Below are 19,604 nucleotides of genomic sequence, written 5' to 3'. Positions count from 1 at the left end.
ATTCTATTCTATTCTACTACTCTTCTGAAAAATAGCCATGGTGCTAAAACAGTAAAAGTGTAGCGACCATTTTTTGTTTGTTTTTTTGTGTGTATCGACTGTCATTTAAAAAACAGATTTATTCTATTCCGAAAAACATACTCGCATCCAAATAAATTAGTTTTTTATTCATTTATTTGTTATTTTTACTAAATAAAATGGCAAAGCGACTTAAAACATATATATATATATATATATATATATATATATATATATATATATATATATATATATATATATATATATATATATATATAAACTAATAATTTTTAAGGTAACAAATAGAACGTTATCCACTGTATCAAGCAACGCGTTTTTCGTTTTTGTCCTAAACAGGCTACCGTACATGCTCTGTTGATGGTGTGTTAGCTAGCAAGTGTGTAGCGTGGGAGCGGTGCATTAAATCCACATGAAATAATTAGAATAGAAATATTTAATCTATTAACAAACATGTCAGACAAAGGAGAGGTGGATTTAACCGGGGCAAAACAGAACACGGGCGTCTGGCTGGTCAAAGTAAGTGCTTTAAATAGCTCGACGATGAACTGGGTTTTGAACATGGCTTTAGCATGTACAGTGTGGTTTCTGCTTATTCGTGTAATTATTAAAAACAGGTTAAATATGGGCATTGTATTAAAACGATTTTTGCACGCACTTCATAAAAGGTCCCGAAGTATTTGTCACAGCAATGGGCCAAAGCAACGGGGAGAGGAGAAGTTGGGAAGCTCCGAATAAGCAAGTATGTAGCAAAAACCAATACCGCCTACATGCTACGGGACACTATGAGTTAAATGTGTATTTAAAACATTAATATTAATGCAATTGTTGTGTGTGCAGGAATCAAGGCAAAGCAGAGGTAACTATTATGTCTTTGAACATTCAGTGGTTTATATCTGGGACTCGTGTTTAGATGAATTAGGTCATTTTCTGATTGATTGGCAGGTTTCTTTCACACTTAACGAGGAGCTGACCACCATAGACACCATTGGGGAGAAAACCTCTATGGTACGAGCCCCTAGAGAGCATCCATTCACCCTTCAGACGGTCGGTGGACAGACTCTGGCTGTTTTTACTGAAAACTCTTCAGGTGAGAACCAGGATGTCACTACATGTAAAGCTTTAAACTGCTGTCTATTTAAATTATGCAAATATGTTAGCTATATGCTTTTATATATATATATATATATATATATATATATATATATATATATATATATATATATATATATATATATATGTGTGTGTATGTATGTATTCCATGTAATATCAATAATGGTTATCCAATTTACTAGCTTATATTTGTATTTTTGCACTTGTTCTAATATCTCTTTTGTACTTATTGCAGTACAGTTTCAGAACCACTGTATTAAAATATCTAAAAATGTTGTTATACTTTAAATAACAAGTTAAGATGGTCACTTAAGAACAGTGTGAGTTTATTTTCTGCATTTACTTTAAATTGTAACATGTAGCATGTGCAGGATAAAAATGCATCCAAATAAAAATCTGTTATAATATAATTTAGGAAATAAATAGAAGCATTTGTGAACTTAGTAGATGTTAGAGCACAAACTGTAAAATTATATGACTCCCTCTCTGGGTAAAGTTTAATAAATAAATATACATGCATACATAAACAAACAAATGTGTGTGTGTATATATATATATGTATAAATCTGTTATATATATAATTTATTTTATTATTCTTTTTTTACTGAAGATGTGAATTATTTCACTCAGTTTATTGAAAAGCAGATATGTCATAACTGTACAACATTTATGGAAATGTTGAATAATAACTCCATTAATTATTGTTATAATAATACTTGCCACTTGGGGCATTTTGTACCAATTTTGGTTACAATACGGCTATAATTTTACATAACAAATCTAAAAACATTAAGTATACAAATCCTTTTTTACCAAATAGGCATAAAATCAGGTAAATTAAAATTAATTAGTCTTACAAATAAATACCAATAAAAATAGCATAGAATTCATTAAATGTTGAGATAAGATTTTATTTCAAAGAAATATATTCATAATTTCTGAATAAATGCTGAGACATATAATGTTAGTTATTTGCATTTTTATGAAAAATATATTTAAGTATCAGTTTTTTTTCTGGTTAACTGAAGTTTTGCTTTCAAACAGCTCATTGGGTAAGTCATGTCGTGCCATCTCTGGGATTTCCTGTACATACTTCAGTTGCCTCATACTCTCTTCCTCCAGTTCTATTCAGTTTCTCTCTCTCTGCTCTTTGTCTGTTGTGTGAGATGAATCAGATTTTAGGTTTTAATAGTTTTTATCTGGTCTCTTAAGCTTGCAGTTGCTAACCTCTGCCTCTCAATCAGTGTATGTGATTGTGGTGTTTTAATAGTAGAAGACATTAGAATGGGCCTTCAGATATCACTGAGTTTGGAAACCAAATCTGCTCACTGCTTTAATTGTTCCTTGATTAACATGGAGTTCTGATGTGTAGCTTGGGTGTTGTGTGTGCATGACCAGCTCTGTATAGTTACCGTGCTAATTCACTTTTATTTTTGTAGTGACCGTGAGGATTATATTAGTTGTTCTGAGTGTGCTTGAGTTCCAAACACCTGGTCGTTTCTCTTCTGTTAAGTGTCCTTGGACCAGTTATTTAAAAATGGCTGAATTATTATTATTGTTTATTTATTCATTTTATTTTATTTTTATCCTGCATTTAGGTGATCAAAAACAATTTGCCAAAAATATAATCTTTTTTTTATACTTTAATACATTTTAAATTGTAATTTCTTTCTATGATTGCAACAATCCATTTATTTATGCTGAAAGCAGTTGTGCTGCTTTTGATTGATTGAAACAGTGATACATTCAGTCATTTGTTCATTTTATTTTATTTTTACATTTATTTTTTACAGGATGAATTTTAAAAAATATTTACATTTTTATAGCAATTTTTAATTTTTATTACATTTTAATTGCATCCTTGAATAGAAGTATTAATCTCTTCCTTTACAAAAAAATAAAAAAACAAAAACACAGATTTATAAGAATCTCTGCATCCTTACTTTTGGTTGATGGTTTTTGGATTAATTTAGATCCATTTTCTTCTTGGTTTCAGTGAAGCTACCTCATGAACCGACTGATCAGAGGTTCTCTGCGGCTTGTTGGTTGTATCTGCGTGGTTTTTTGTTTTGTTTTCTTTGTCTATTTGTGCGTTTGCTTTCGCTGACTGCTGTGTAAGAAGCTGCCGTGCGGCTTGGCCTGCCGTGATTACTTTGGCATGTACTCCCCCTCGTTCTCATGTTGCCATCCCTCTCGTAGGGCAGTCAGATGCCGAGGCCGGCGGCTCAGGTACAGGTACAGGCCCAGGTGAGTGCTCACCGTCGCCCCCTGCTTGAGTGGAGGTCCAGGAAGGACCACGTCAAGCCTTGCACTGTTAATGGCCATCGATTTTACAATCAGCCAACAAAACAGAAATTCTAAATGCTTTCCATGGCCTAATTTAAAGAATTCGTAGATAGAAAATATCCCAGCCTGGAGCAGCGAATGCACCTCTCGCTGCTGATTTAATGACTGAGCAGAATCAGGCTGTGGGTTGCAGCAGCGATCTCACGCAGTTATAACTGTCATTAAGTTTTAATGTCTCTCTTCTTTCACAAAGATAAAATCGCACTGGAAGGAGTGGTGGTGCAGAGAGCTGAATGCAGACCAGCCGTCAGTGAAAGCTACATGAGGCTGAAGAAGTACGTTCACGTATGCAAACACTAGCTCTGTGTCAAACTTTAGTAAGCTGCCTACATAAAAAAACACAATTGTCACGGAAATACATAATTGATTTTGTAAGCCAACTATTTAGGCAGCACCTTTAAACTCTATAGATGTTATTGTGTCGGTACAGGTCCACATACACAGTCTATTTTTTAAACTTAAATATGCTCATAAAGGATTTTTATTATTATTTTATTTTATTAATTTATGTTTTTTTGCAGATTGCAGATCGAGGAGTTATCTAAACCCCTCAGGTTCTCTCAACAGCTCGACAAAGCAGTTACAACCAACTACAAACCTGTGGCTAATCATGCTTATAATGTAGGTCAAGCTTTTGCATCGTCCAACTGATGTCTGAAGTATCTGGTTTACAGTTGAATTTTGATGCACGCGCTCTTTTGTTTTTTCCCTCAGCTGGACTATGAAAAGAGGAAGAAAGAAGAAGGGAAGAGGGCGCGAGCAGATAAACAGCAGGTGCTGGACATGCTGTTCTCTGCTTTCGAGAAGCACCAGTATTATAACATTAAGGATCTGGTGGACATCACAAAACAGCCTGTGGTGAGTTACACTACATTAACGTTACAACATAGCTAGAGCTGTCAGCTTAACATGTTTACTTAATTAGTTATGAAAAAATAACGCAATTAAAATAATTAATGCACTGGCCGCACCCCCAGACCTGTACATCTTCTTATATTTCATACAGTTGACAAATAGGACACTGGACAGCTCCATAAATGTATTTATGGCCTAAAAATTCAAGATACTGAAGCAAACAAAAATTCCCAAATGCGTTTTTGCCTCGTTTATATCATATAATAATACACACCAGCAGCAAGAGCAATATCTCAGAGTGCTCATATGATTTTTTTTTTTTTTTTTATACAACAGCTCAGTGAATAAAAATGTATTTTATTGTGTAAAATTTAAACGCAATATTGTGATTTGTTCAATTTCGCCATGAAAATATTATCTATAAAGCCACAGCAGAACTGTACATCTCTGAGCAACACGGCAATGTTTAGTTTCTCAATGAATCTGCTTTTTGAACGAATCGCATGAATCAATGATTCAGTAGCCCGGTCATAGAGAGAACCCTTTACTTAATTCATGAAACCACCTGATTGTAGTTTTAGTTCTTCTTTAGAGTTCTGTAGAGTGTTCATCTCTCCTATGGTGCAAATCTTTTGGGCAGGTGTAAATAAATAGCAGTTGCACTCGAGTGCGCAACAAACAAGCTGAAGAGGTGGTCTCTGTCCGCTTCCAAACAAAGTCTGGTCACTTTACTACATTTAGCCTATGAACAATAATCTTTTGGTGGTATTTTCACCATCAAATTTAGTGTGCGATGAATTAGATTAATAGTAATACCCTGTAATTGATTCGATTAACAGCCCTAATAATAACTCGCATACACTACTGTTCAGAAGTTCATTACTCCAGTCTTCAGTGTCACATGACCCTTTAGAAATCAATCTAATGTTTATAGTTTACCCAAAAAAGACAATTCTGTCATTAATTACTTGCCCTCATGTCATTCCTATGAACCTGTAAGACCTTTGTTCGTGTTTGAAACTATGAAATCCGAGAGCTTTTTTTGTCCTGCATAGACATGTTTAAGGTCCAGAAAGATAGCGAGGACGTCAATAAAATAGTCCATGTGACATCAGCGGTTAAACATTTTACAGCTCAAAGTAAACAAATGACTTTATTTAACCATTTCTTCTCTCCGGTGTCAGTCTTTGATGCCTGTTCATGAGTCCCACGATGAAGGGCTACCTCTAAAACCTTCCTTTCTTAATTTGTAGATTTACCTGAAGGAGATTCTTCGAGACATTGGCATATACAATGTCAAAGGCACCCACAAAAACACCTGGGAGCTCAAACCCGAGTACAGACACTACCAGAACGAAGAGAAGAGCGACTGAACATATTCTATGAAAACCCAAAAAGCCAACTTCCCAATAAGTTTAAAACGTTTCATGGATGATTCAGTTGTTTTTAGCGGTGTGTCAGAAAACTATGTAGCATTTTACAATGCCGTGCAGTTGTGTTACGCAAACCGAGGGATTTCCATGAAAAAACTAGTTATAGAGTTGTTCTTATGTCAGATGACGGAAGATTTGAAGAACCTAATCTTCTCTTATAAATGTTGTGTATAAAAGAGTGATGTTGGATTTTTTCTTAAAGAAACATTGATAGATTGATGGCAAACAGTTGTTTTATTCAGATTTAGTTTTCTGATTGAAACTCTTTATTTTATATGGTATTTCGTGTTCTTAAATGCTCTTGAAATAAAGGTTTTTTGTAAAAAAAAAATCGTTCTATGCAATGTGAAACTTTTTTTTACAATTCACACAGCAGGACTGAGGTTAAATATTTAAATAAAATGTATAATATTTAATCTTTTTAATATATTTTTTTTGTTAAAAATTAGGTCTAAACTTTATGAAAGCAAGATTTATGACATGAGGTTCTGTAAGTTTACAAGTGGGTGCAGAGCTTGGTTTGATTAGTAATGATACCAACAAATGGATAACTGCAGGGCTGAGTAGGGGGTGAATCTTAACACCACGCCATTGTGAAGCATTTGGCTTTCTCTATACTGATGCTAAAGACACTTTCATGTGCTTATCAAGGACTCCAAAGTCTGCATATCGTTGCTTTCACATGCTGATGTCAGACACACCCCATCTTCCAAAAAACAGGCATTTATGTTTCTAACACATATCTGAGCGAGCCACAACCATTTACTCAAATAATGCGCTTTTATCATGATCTGTAATTTAGCATAGCTTTTGTCTCAACTGTGCCATATTTGGCCTCATTTCACAGGTTATATTAAGTTATCCAGACATTCAAAATTTTTATTTTTTTTTTCATTTTGTAAACTCAAGGGCCTTTCCTTGTAATCTTAAAAGGATTTGAAATGTTCCTCATAGAAGTAGAATTATATAAACATTTAATCATATGCTTTTGTAAAACTTGTAGTTTGTTCATTCTTAGCAAACCAAACAGCTAACACAATGAAAATCTTAAATCCTAAACTTTCTTTAAAATAAAACCTAATCAAACAATAAGGTCTACACCAGGGTTCCTCAAATCTTACCCTGGAGCTCCAACCCTGATAAAACTCACCTGTGTTTCTAATGATCCTGAAGACACTGATTAGTATGCTCAGGTGTGTTGGATTCGAGCTAAAGCAAAGCCCTGCAGGAAAACGTATCTTGAGGTCCAGATTTGTGGATCACTGGTCGACACATACATGTCTGTTGTAATAACTCAGAACGTATCACTACAGCAACAGGCTTTTAAAATGTTTTTCCATTTCTAATTTTAAAATGGTAGATTCAGCCGTTCATTGTGTAAGGAATAGATAAACTGTTGATTTTAGCTACCATACCATGTAATAAGGGGAAGGAAAAATTGGTCATTTTAGTCATAAGGAACCGCAGTTCCTAATGTGTATATTATCCCAATATTCCAGCCCTGTGAATGGAATATTAGGAAAAATGGCATATTTGAGGCACCTCTCAATAGAATCTTGACCAACTGTTGGGCCTCTATGATCAACTAGATTTATTTATTTTTTAAAATCTCTAGCTTTTTGTTGTACCATCTACATTATAGGAACTTCAGTAAACACTTTATTTGGACAATTTCAGCCCATCTCCCTTCATTAGGTAACCGTTTTGTCACTTCTATATAAAAGGCTCCCAGTTTACCTCAAAGATTCTCATCTTCACAGTTGATTAGAATCATCACCTTAATCATTTTGTCATTAATAGAACAATTGAAAGTTTAGCAACTTGCACAACAAGCACAAACGTCAATTAGCCAGCAGCTTGACTTTATTCAATAATGGTGCCAAGAAATCCTATACAATCCTGTGATTCAATATGGAACGGGGGGAAATTACAACTGTACATATGCTGAACCAAGAAGCCGACGTGCACAGCAAATGAGAAGCCAGCAGTCAACTTCATCTCAATGACGAAGAAATAAAACAGAACCCCAAAAATACTCAGTTTCTTTTTCCACAACCTTGTCACATTGCGGTTTGGCTTGCTAAAAGTCCTGTTTTTAATTTCATGAAAGGACAAGTTCACGTCTTGTAGACGGGCATAAGCCAATCAAGAAATGAAAACAGTGGCCTCGTGAAGTTAAAAGAGCCTCTGGTCCTGATGGAAAGGATGAGGGGGAATGCCTGGTTTAATCCACGGGCCCAATCCACCAAGCAGAGGCCAGAATTGAAGGGGTATCTTGTAGATGCTTGGGAAGTTTACTATGAAAGAAAACAAAAGTCAGTTTTGTACCAAGCTAACACTTCATTCAAGACACCAAGCTATCATGCCATTTTCGCTTTCAAAAGCTAATGCGATTGTCCTGTTCTCCTCAGGTCAGTCTTTTCCAGCCACCTTCCAGATGGCCAGACATCTTGAGGAATATTACTTTCGCATCCTTGTGCAAACCCAGAGGCCACCGATACGGCAACAGGCCTATCAGTGGATGCTACATAAAAGCATGGTTCCCTAAATGATCAGGGCATTCTATACGTCACACCCACCCCCTCGGCAAATACGGAAAAAAACAATTGGCTACAAACTTACGCATTTCTCAATCTCCAGACCATCCTTAAAGAAAAGCATGTATGGTGTGACACCATCCTCACGGAAGTCAAGGAGACCAATCATGCCATCTGGGTTCATGGATTCGCCGGTGAAAAACTGTAGGTGGTGGAGAGAAACGAGTTAGACGGCCAACTGTCTTAAATCACTGCGCACGGATGCAAAATCTTTAGTTTCAATGAGACAATGATTTTATCCCAGTCACTTCAGCACTAGCAAGCTGTGCGATTAGAAAAAGTTAAGTACAGGCAAATCTGTTCATAGGTCTAACTACCAAAAGGTGTCTTAAGTTTGTCATCATTGTACATCCATTGGAGGGCTTTGACGTTATCAACCACTGTAGCAGTAAATGTAGCAGTTTATTCGTCATAGGATGCTTCACAGTAATAAGTGACACTGAACTATATTTGAATACTGAAGTTTGAAATCTTCAATAGACTTAAATTGCTCATTCTAAAATAATTTCGCAGTATTATGGCATTTTTGATTGAAAAGACTTAATCTTATCAACCGTTTGAGTATACACAGACGGTGACATGTCAGCCATTACAACAGCCCACCTGATAATTTTTGATGTTGCCTAGAATTTTCTTGACCTCAGCCGGTGCGTTAGCCATGAAGGGGTCTACCCTGTCAGGTGCACATTCCTGCAGCTTGGCTTTTACTCTGCATTTAAAAAAAAAAAAAAAAAAAGCATGTTAGAATAGTTTTAGTTTGCACACTGACAAGTACATCAGCTGTTTTAAAAAAATGTTTTGTTGTAGTCCCAAATCCAATCTTACATGCCAATCATTTAGCATCTAAACATTTGGAAACCCAGGTGGCCACAATGCAAGACACTGAGCAGTCAATGATGCAAAGGTTCAAGTCTTCAAATACAGTGAATGTTCATTCTCCTGTAGCGCTAGAGTTCAACACTCCTCGATTACGACTTACGCCTTCATGTAGTCCTTGATGTAGGCTGTGTAAGACTTCTTGTCATAAGAGGTCTCCTGAAGCTTGTGGTTGAGGACAATATCTACACCGCTGACAGTGGTAGAATCACAGCCCTCGTCCTGAAGTTCTGCTGACGCATTGCCACCAATCAGTGCTTCATCTATGTCTCCCTCCGCCCTGCTGATCATCTGCAAAACAGAGGCAAAGACTGCTGCTGATATCAGACCCATCACTCAAAGTAAACACTTCAGTACTAACATTGATTAGCAATTGTACTACTAAAGCCAGCATCTGCGTGATTGATTAGAATATACATAAAACCAAATATGGCCTTGCAATCAGTTTCGATGGGTGTCTTAAACTGGTCATCGTTGCATGTTCTGTGACATACCTTCCCCTCAACTTCAATCATCATGCCATTCTCAGACTCTTTGATTTTGTAGATGTCCGAGAACATCTCATCCCCTGCAAAAAAAAAAAAAAACACGATTTTTTTTAAAACCATACTATTTTTTCCCGCTCTCCAATCGGTTGCAACCAATTAGAGGGCTTTTGCTATCAACCGCCCAAAAGTTTGGGGTCAGTATGACTCAACAACTTTCATACAAGAAATAAGAAACCTTTAGCAATTCCAAAAAAAAATTGTGACTTAAATATTTTTTTTGGGATCATGGAAGCACATTAACCTAAACCTTACATTGTTGCACAGCACAACCATTTTCCACAAAGGACTTTATGTACTTATTTAGTTTTAAATAACATCAAATGAACAAGGCATAAACTCAAGTTCTCCGCCTTGTTTTCCTTTTAACCGAATTTCTCACATTTTCGCAGTGTTTAACTACTGGAATGTTCTTAAGTGATATTTAAATGCCTAAAATGATGCCCATCAATACTCAAGACAACGATTAAACTTTTTGCTAACAAAACGCATATTTTAGTCGTCAACTTTACATTTAAAGGACCTGGGAAAAAGCTGACTAAGCCAGGAGCAAGTTAAAGTGTTCCGGCCCGACTAGTCACACGCCCTGTTTAGCGCCTATTTCATCATCTCTCAACGATTTGCGAAAAAAAAAAAAAAACTTTCAACATCCTCCGTTTCGGTCGTTAAAATACATTTATAAAAGATACAGTTTTATCAAAAATATCAACGTAACCGAGTAGTGTAAAAAAAAATTATGAATGACTAACGGCACAACTTCTAACCAGCAGCAAACCGGCAAACCGGCGTTTTTAACTCAGCGGCTAATGTTCCCATTTACCGCAAGATTGCTTGAAAATGTCCGAATACGTTTATACCGTGAAGTAGGTTTGGCCTACAATAATTTGTAATTATAAGACTACAAACAAAAAGAAAAAAGTTATCGAGCTCAACAGCGAAAAGCGCGCGACTACACGATTTTGAGGCTCGGTTAGCATCGATGCTAACTGCATTCAAGAAAGTTAGGCCTCGGAGAGTGGGGATACACCAGAGGCCCGTTTAAACGATTTAACAACGTTTGACGGCAAAAATATTGGTAAAAACCTAACAATCCGGTCTGTAACGTCGTGCTAGACGCCGTCCTTACCGGTGATGATGTCCTTGTAGATGATCATTTTGTTGGATTGTGTCTGGGGTGCGAGGAGGCGAACAGCGCAGGCTGTGACCTGATCGTGGACTCGGCTGAAAAGGCCGGCGCTCGGATTCAGCGTCTTTTATATGCGCTGGAGAACACGGGCGCCCTCTCGTGGTTCAACACGAAACCGTCGCATTATAACTTTTATAGTATGTAAATATACAATATAGAATATAAAAACGAAATAGCGCGGGTTTACTGGTAGCAATAGCCAGAAATGCATTGCATAAGTCAGAATGACAGATTTTTCTTTTATGGCAAAAATCTGTAGAATATTAAGTAAAGATCATGTTTCATTAAGATATTAAATAAATTGTCTACTGTAAATATATCAAAATAATTTTAATTTGTATCAATATTTGTTTTCTCATATATATATATTTCAGATTTCAGATTTTCAAATACAGTATCTCAAAGACATAATGTCCTATCCTAACAAAACATACATCATGGACAGATGTTTTCTTTTAGCTTTCTGATGATGTATATATATATTTTCTTTTAGCTTTCATATATATATATATATATATATATATATATATATATACATGTATAATAGTTATAAATATATATATATATATATATATATATATATATATATATATATATATATATATATATATATATATATATATATATATATTTAGAAAATTGACCCTTATGATTTAATTTTGTGGTTTAGGGTCACAGATTATTTCTGTTGAACATATGTTTTTCCATCCGTCTCTTGAATTCTCTTAACTTCAGAATCAGAAGCATTTATAACAGCCTCTGAAAAGGAAACAGGCCTACACAAATATCATGAAAAGATTCATTTTCTTTTATAACTTATTTCAAAAAGTGAAACTTCCATATATTCAAAATTTATTACATGTAAAATATTTGAAAAGTTTTGTTGTTGTTTGTTTTGTTTTAATTCAGATCATTAGAGTTTACAGCTCATGAATGAGACTCTATTGAGCCTTCAGCTCTTCTGTGTTGTTGAAACGATTGTTTATAATCTCTTAAATCTCTTAAAAAAATCCCGTAGATTCCACATGGGGTTCAGGTCAGGCGTGTTGGCTGGCCAAACAAGCACGGTAATGTCACGGTCAGCTTTGAATGTCCTAGTTATGCCATCAGCCATGATTTTGAGATGGTGCAACATTCAGCCTGGAAGACAGTAACAAAAACTATATATTGTTAATTGAGTTTAATGTTCTGCTAATCCTGAAGAACGTGATTAACCGGTTCGTATGTATTTAATCAGGGATGGAACTAAATTCTACAACCACAGCAGAACTCAAGTTTGACCAAAAAACAAACAAACAACAAACATTTTCTGTATGCTGACTGCCATCTTGTACAATAAGGGCCTACAAAATAATTGAATTATACGAGGTTGGAGTGGTCCAACACAAGTAGTGGTCACGATATTCGATATTTGTATCTAATGACATGAGCAAATAAAATATTCACAAAAAGACTATTGCCGAAATCTTGTTTAACTACTGTAGACAGCTTAAAAAAAGATAATTATATAAATAGTATTATATTTTGAATATTAATATTTGTAATAAAATTTCACTTCATTAAACGTTACAAGTACTCATGAAGCTGGTGATATTTCTTACATATTACAATAGGGGCCTACAAAACAACTGAATTATACGAGGTTGGAGTGGTCCAACACAAGTAGTGGTCACTACAGTACAGTAGTACTCAAAAATATAATTTTATTTATTTTAGTTAATAATTATTTTGTTTTACAAAATATTTTAGTGATATGCATTCTGTGCATCTGTCAACACGTACTGGATAGATTTGACCTTTTGTTTTTCTTTATAATTTTTCTAACTTCTGGGTGCTTTTCCTGACCTAATTGTAAAGCACATCATGCTGCTTTAAATACAAAACAAAATCAAATTATTTATTAATACAATTAATATACATATATACAATTATATTTAGCTCAGGTTTCAGCTGGCGCTGCATGTTCAGCTCCTCCAGCATCTACACAGAGCTCCTCACAGACTGAAGAAGAGGAGAGAAAGCTGATGTTCTTCTCCTCTTTTCTTTTGGTGCCCAGAGGAAGCTGTTCTCTACAGTTTCTGTGTCAGTACAAATCATTCAAGCCATTTATCTAGACTGATCCTGACCATACAACCCAACCAAAGACTGCAGTGATTGTGATTTCTGTAAAGTCATTGTCCACCTGTTCAGTTTAACCAGGGGGAGCTCAATGTCATCTAAAGTGGGCGATCTGCCGCCGCTGCACTGAGACACGCGCTGATCAACTGACGGCACTCTGTTACACACAACACAGCACTTGTGTTCAGCAACACAAAACAACAAACAGGAGTCACAGGATTTGTGTTTCTTGCCTGTAGACAGCTTTCGAGGAAGCGCAGTATGCTTTTGAGGTGACTCTCCGTGTGACTCTGAAGGGCAACCACCCGCACAGGATTTTATAGAGAGTCACCCGACTGACCAAACAGTAGCCGGTCCTGCATGATAGCGACGCTGACCGAACCATTCAGGAGGGGCGTACTGAAGAGTGCCTGAGAGACACAAACAACAGAAAGACTCCAGTCCGAAATATCTTTCAACGGTTTCTCTTTGTTTGATCATCATCTACGTACAAACACATCCACAGAGTGATGTAGAGAGATCTTTCCTGCTGTAACGATAAAACTACCTGAAAACCATCTGTAGGCCGAGTCCTTTACTAGGTCTCCACAGCCAAAGTCCAGCAGCTTGACTTCATGTGAGTCCGTGGAAATCAGCAGGTTCTGGGGCTTGACGTCCCGGTGCAGGACTCATGCTCTCGCAGTGTTTCAACGCGCTGATGAGCTGCTGCAGCACTTTCTTTGCCAGGCTCTCATCCAGGTAGCCGTTCTCCTCACAGAAACTCTGGAGATCTTGGCAAGGAACGGACGCTCCAGGATCATGATGTATTGAGCGGGACTGTCAAACCACTCCACGAGCTGCAGGACATTGGGGCAGGCAGGAGCTGAATTCACCAGAGTCATCAATGCCACCTCCAGCGGCAGCCGGCCATGTCCTTCCTGCAGGGACAAATGCTGCGTTATATCCAGATGTGTTCAAACCAATGAGAAACAGAACAGATTCACTCACAACTTTCAGTCTCCTCTCATGCGCGTGACTTTAGAGACATATTTGATGGCAACCTGTAGACAGAACAAGCTCCTGTATAACATATACTGATCTCAATTCTTAGGCTTCTTGAATGAATAACAGAAGGAAATGTCTTACTGGCAGTCCATCAGATCTGCGTGTCCCAGCAAACACAGAGCCGAATCCACCTCTTCCCAGCAATGAACCCTTCACATATGTTTCTGTAACATAAGATCACAAGAAATGTCTGCGAGAGAAAACACGTTGTAGTATCTAAAACTGTTCAGTAACGAGTCTTCTCATAATCTGAGCCTGATTTCTTTAATGTAATTCTATTCTGACCTCTGCGAGAGCGTTTGGCAGGTCTTCTGCATGAGGTGGATGGACGCTGATCTTCCTGACTGCCGCTCTGCCACTTCCTCTTCCTGTTAGTCTGATCCGCTGACACAGAAACGGCCAACTCAGAAGGTAGAGGAGCTATATAGCCAGGCAGCTCTTGACTCGGAGTCTGGGTTTGGTTTGGCAGCGGTTCCTGGTCGTGGTCACCAGAGACACGTCTCCCAACCTCCTGAACAGCAGCGCTCCTGGATCTGGAGCGGCCTGAAGATGGAGCATTTCATCCATACAATAACTAAAGGTCCTTTTATAATAACCAGATATCACATACCAATAACACAAATAATAAACAACTGAAATATAAAACACTTACCGCTCTTTCAGCCATGTGAGCCATTGAAACCTCCACCAAACTCCAATAAATCAAAAATAAAATTAAAATTAAAAATAAAATTAAAATTAAAATAAAATAAAATAAAATAACTGACCAAACTAATGAAATGAATGAATGACCAAGCAAATAAATACTGTCCTCAGAAATACGCCTCCGAACTTCTTCCAAATGAAAAAAATATAATATAATAAAAGTTTTCTCAGAAATAATCTGAACTCTCTGCGTATAGAAATCTTCCAAAATCCAAAAATCCCAGTTTTGCGCAGAAAATACTCTCCAAAAGTCTTTGAAGTCGTCTCGTCTCGTTTCTCAAAACAGACAGTGTTTATATTTTCAGCCGGAATTCATATCATTACACTCGTTGCTATGACGACGTCGCGTGCGTACGTCCGTTTTATTCACAAATAGACCTAGTTACATCAAATATCTTGATCCATGATTAAGATGGTTTGCGTTTGTTCAGATTTTTTATTGATTATTTTTATGTAAGCTATTTATTATCACTATTATTATTATTATTATTATTATTATTATTATTATTATTATTATTATTATTATTATTATTATTATCATCCGTATATTTATATTGTTTTATTATAAGCTCTGGCTAAGTTAAAACAGCCTTTTCTCCACATCATTGTCAACATTATCTTCATACACATCAATTTTGTTAGTAGTAGAAAAGTCTCTATTCCCTTAACTGAAAATATGAATTTGATGAATATCAATATGAGTGAGTGTAGACGTGATAAATATTATTTGAACGGGATTTTGAGATTAAAAACAAATATTTAAGTTATTATTAACAACTTAACCTACCTGCGCTTTTATATTCATATTTTTATGGACTAGCTAAGGGGAAACGATCAGGTCACGTGATTCAAATACGCACACAATAAATATATGACGACAATGTTAAATCGATTAAATTAATTTTTAATAAAATACCTAATCACTTCAAATGAAAATTATATATGTAATTAATTAACATTCTTAATTACACATTGCTTGTTCCGTTTCAACAGCATATGTATTTTGCTCCGTAATTGATTTTAAATTAATTCGTAAATTGATTCGTAAAAGAATACCTGTCAAATAAATAGAATATGAATTACACAACTATATCTACATTTATAATTATTTCTAAAAGTTATGATAATTAAATAATAACTACACCAATTAACATTAACTGGCGATGCTGTGCATAAAGAAAAATACGTATTAATATATTTTTTTAAATCTGTGTCCAATATAAAATCACATAGGAAAAACTTTGTGTTTACATAAATCTCACAAATTTAAATAAATAGTTAAAAATAAAGAAAGGGTTTTTTTTTTTTTTTTTGCTAGAAGCAACCTATGCGCTCACGCACGCGACGTCTGTTTGATTCGAATTTTAGTTGCTATAGCGACGAGTGCACCTAAATGAATTCTTTCTGAATATAAATGTCTTATGAGAGATGAGGCGACCTCAAAGAGACTTTTGCAGATATTTATCCTGAGAATACTTATTTAACTGTTCTTCTCTTAATTTTGAAGAAGTTTGGAGGGTTTTTTCTGTTTTGTTCGTTGTTTTTCCGAGGACAGTATACATTTATTATTTCATTCGCTAATTGATTTAGTTTGTTGCTATTTTGTTATTTTTCTTGCTTTGTATTTCTATTTATTGGAGTTTGGTTTGGTTTAAATGGCTCACATGGCTGAAAGACGCGGTGAGTGTTTTATATTTCAGTTGTTTATTATTTGTGTTATTGTTATGTGATATCTGGTTATTATAAAAGGACCTTTAGTTATTGTATGGATGAAATGCTCCATCTTCAGGCCGCTCCAGATCCAGGAGCGCTGCTCTTCAGGAGGTTGGGAGACGTGTCTCTGGTGACCACGACCAGGAACCGCTGCCAAACCAAACCCAGACACCGAGTCAAGAGCTGCCTGGCTATATAGCTCCTCTACCTTCTGAGTTGGCCGTTTCTGTGTCAGCGGATCAGACTAACAGGAAGAGGAAGTGGCAGAGCGGCAGTCAAGGAGATCAGCGTCCATCCACCTCATGCAGAAGACCTGCCAAACGCTCTCGCAGAGGTCAGAATAGAATTACATTAAAGAAATCAGGCTCAGATTATGAGAAGACTCGTTACTGAACAGTGTTAGATACTACAACGTGTTTTCTCTCGCAGACATTTCTTGTGATCTTATGTTACAGAAACATATGTGAAGGGTTCATTGCTGGGAAGAGGTGGATTCGGCTCTGTGTTTGCTGGGACACGCAGATCTGATGGACTGCCAGTAAGACATTTCCTTCTGTTATTCATTCAAGAAGCCTAAGAATTGAGATCAGTATATGTTATACAGGAGCTTGTTCTGTCTACAGGTTGCCATCAAATATGTCTCTAAAGTCACGCCGCAGAGGAGACTGAAAGTTGTGAGTGAATCTGTTCTGTTTCTCATTGGTTTGAACACATCTGGATATAACACAGCATTTGTCCCTGCAGGAAGGACATGGCCGGCTGCCGCTGGAGGTGGCATTGATGACTCTGGTGAATTCAGCTCCTGCCTGCCCCAATGTCCTGCAGCTCGTGGAGTGGTTTGACAGTCCCGCTCAATACATCATGATCCTGGAGCGTCCGGTTCCTTGCCAAGATCTCCAGAGTTTCTGTGAGGAGAACGGCTACCTGGATGAGAGCCTGGCCAAGAAAGTGCTGCTGCAGCTCATCAGCGCGTTGAAACACTGCGAGCCGCGAGTCCTGCACCGGGACGTCAAGCCCCAGAACCTGCTGATTTCCACGGACTCACATGAAGTCAAGCTGCTGGACTTTGGCTGTGGAGACCTAGTAAAGGACTCGGCCTACAGATGGTTTTCAGGTAGTTTTATCGTTACAGCAGGAAAGATCTCTCTACATCACTCTGTGGATGTGTTTGTACGTAGATGATGATCAAACAAAGAGAAACTGTTGAAAGATATTTCGGACTGGAGTCTTTTTGTTGTTGCTGTGTCTCTCAGGCACTCTTCAGTACGCCCCTCCTGAATGGTTCGGTCAGCGTCGCTATCATGCAGGACCGGCTACTGTTTGGTCAGTCGGGGTGACTCTCTATAAAATCCTGTGCGGTGGTTGCCCTTCAGAGTCACACGGAGAGTCACCTCCAAAAGCATACTGCACTTCCCTCGAAAGCTGTCTACAGGCAAGAGACACAAATCCTGTGACTCCTGTTTGTTGTTTTGTGTTGCTGAACACAAGTGCTGTGTTGTGTGTAACAGAGTGCCGTCAGTTGATCAGCGCGTGTCTCAGTGCAGCGCGGCAGATCGGCCCACTTTAGATGACATTGAGCTCCACCCTGGTTAAACTGAACAGGTGGACAATGACTTTACAGAAATCACAATCACTGCGGTCTTTGGTTGGGTTGTATGGTCAGGATCAGTCTAGATAAATGGCTTGAATGATTTGTACTGACACAGAAACTGTAGAGAACAGCTTCCTCTGGGCACCAAAGAAAAGAGGAGAAGAACATCAGCTTTCTCTCCTCTTCTTCAGTCTGTGAGGAGCTCTGTGTAGATGCTGGAGGAGCTGAACATGCAGCGCCAGCTGAAACCCGAGCTAAATATAATTGTATATATGTATATTAATTGTGTAAATAAATGTTTTGTTTTGTATTTAAAGCAGTACATTGTGCTTTTATAATTGAGACAGGAAAAGCACCGGGAAAATAAATAAAATCAAAGGTCAAATCTATCCAGTAGTTGATGACAAATAAATAAACATGCAAATGTTAAAGGAGAGAGCAACAGCACCCACCCACTTTGTTCTGAAATCCATTTTATGAGATTTTGAAAATGTCTTAAAGTTTTTCACAAACTAAAACAGCATTTAAACAGTATTTGGACAAATAATGTACCAAACTGTAACAGCTTTGTTGAGAGAAAGAACTACAGACCCATGCAGCATTGGATATGACATAATCAATTGAAAAACAACAGATCAATAAAAACTAAAGAACAATTAATGCAAAATATATTTGACATTAATAGCAAAATATGCATATACTGTACATAAAAATGTTTAACTAGTTTTTGTAGGGAAATTGACTGTGACTATAGACATATTTTAAAATATGCATATATAATAATACAAACAATGTATTCATTAAAAAAGGCAAAATACAAAAATTAGAAAAAAATTAAGGGTACAAATATGAAGTCAAATTTAAAATCAAAAATAAAATTATAGGTCAAATAGACAAGTAATTCATAATAAGCAAAAACTAACACATGAGCACTGAGACCGTATTATGGTAATACTTTGCTCCTTATCATAATGCAAAATATAAATTCCTGTCAGTATTGTCAATATTGTGAAGTAAAACACAATTGTGAAACTGTTCGGTATAGGTGACAATATCCACATAGAATGTGAATAGCGATCAGTGAAAAAGTTTCATTCAAATTTAGTAATAATAAACTGAATTATATTGTTCTTGTTCATTTATGAAGCAAACAGGCCATTACAGTTCACTGTATTTTAACGGGTCACATAATGCTATTTTAAAGATCATTATTTGGTGTAAGAGAATACGTTTATGTGTTTTTTTTCTACAAAGACCCTTGTTTTTATACGTAGATGCCTCATTAGCGACTGTTTCTATGGGCCGCAGTATGTATGCCGTCCACCATATTGTTGCGGCCTTGACTTGGCTTAAAGGTAACGTACATTCTTCCGAGCCGGTGTTTTTAACCTGTTAACCTACTTGCAGAGGTAATGTTGTTACGCACAAAATAGGCATGATTTCCTG

The 19,604-nt window shown here is 36.7% G+C and overlaps 2 protein-coding genes, 1 non-coding gene and 2 pseudogenes across 4 annotated transcripts; 2 read left to right on the top strand and 3 right to left on the bottom strand.

The window, feature by feature from the left end:
* Positions 1–375: 375 nt before the first annotated feature.
* gtf2f2a (general transcription factor IIF, polypeptide 2a) lies at positions 376–6,114 on the top strand. Of its 2 annotated transcripts, XM_043232710.1 has the most exons (9): positions 376–555; positions 705–778; positions 877–895; positions 982–1,126; positions 3,349–3,396; positions 3,689–3,770; positions 4,017–4,116; positions 4,210–4,353; positions 5,604–6,114. In XM_043232710.1, the coding sequence occupies exons 1-9, from the start codon at positions 490–492 to the stop codon at positions 5,721–5,723; spliced, it is 798 nt and encodes a 265-aa protein (XP_043088645.1). In that variant the 5' UTR covers positions 376–489; the 3' UTR covers positions 5,724–6,114. The 2 variants fall into 2 exon arrangements, with proteins under 2 accessions (XP_043088645.1, XP_043088646.1); XM_043232711.1 differs by lacking the exon at positions 3,349–3,396.
* A 1,510-nt stretch (positions 6,115–7,624) lies between these two features.
* On the bottom strand, positions 7,625–11,074 carry tpt1 (tumor protein, translationally-controlled 1). Its single transcript, XM_043232712.1, has 6 exons — positions 10,928–11,074; positions 9,751–9,824; positions 9,360–9,547; positions 8,984–9,089; positions 8,406–8,522; positions 7,625–8,080 (listed from the first exon to the last, which is right to left on the bottom strand). Exons 1-6 carry the CDS (start codon positions 10,953–10,955, stop codon positions 8,078–8,080), a joined length of 516 nt encoding a protein of 171 aa, XP_043088647.1. The 5' UTR covers positions 10,956–11,074; the 3' UTR covers positions 7,625–8,077.
* On the bottom strand, positions 8,180–8,310 carry LOC122334831. Its single transcript, XR_006248818.1, has one exon. It is a non-coding gene; the product is annotated as a small nucleolar RNA SNORA31 (small nucleolar RNA).
* Positions 11,075–13,203: 2,129 nt separating the features above from the next.
* On the bottom strand, positions 13,204–14,825 carry LOC122334817 (annotated as a pseudogene).
* Positions 14,826–16,509: 1,684 nt separating this feature from the next.
* Positions 16,510–18,160, top strand: LOC122334816 (annotated as a pseudogene).
* The last annotated feature ends 1,444 nt before the right edge of the window (positions 18,161–19,604 follow it).

The sequence above is a fragment of the Puntigrus tetrazona genome, unplaced genomic scaffold (genome assembly GCF_018831695.1).
Source record: "Puntigrus tetrazona isolate hp1 unplaced genomic scaffold, ASM1883169v1 S000000647, whole genome shotgun sequence".
Lineage (NCBI taxonomy): Eukaryota > Metazoa > Chordata > Actinopteri > Cypriniformes > Cyprinidae > Puntigrus > Puntigrus tetrazona.
The sequence above is the reverse complement of the archived record's forward strand: the minus strand, read 5'-3'. Positions and strand labels throughout refer to the sequence as shown.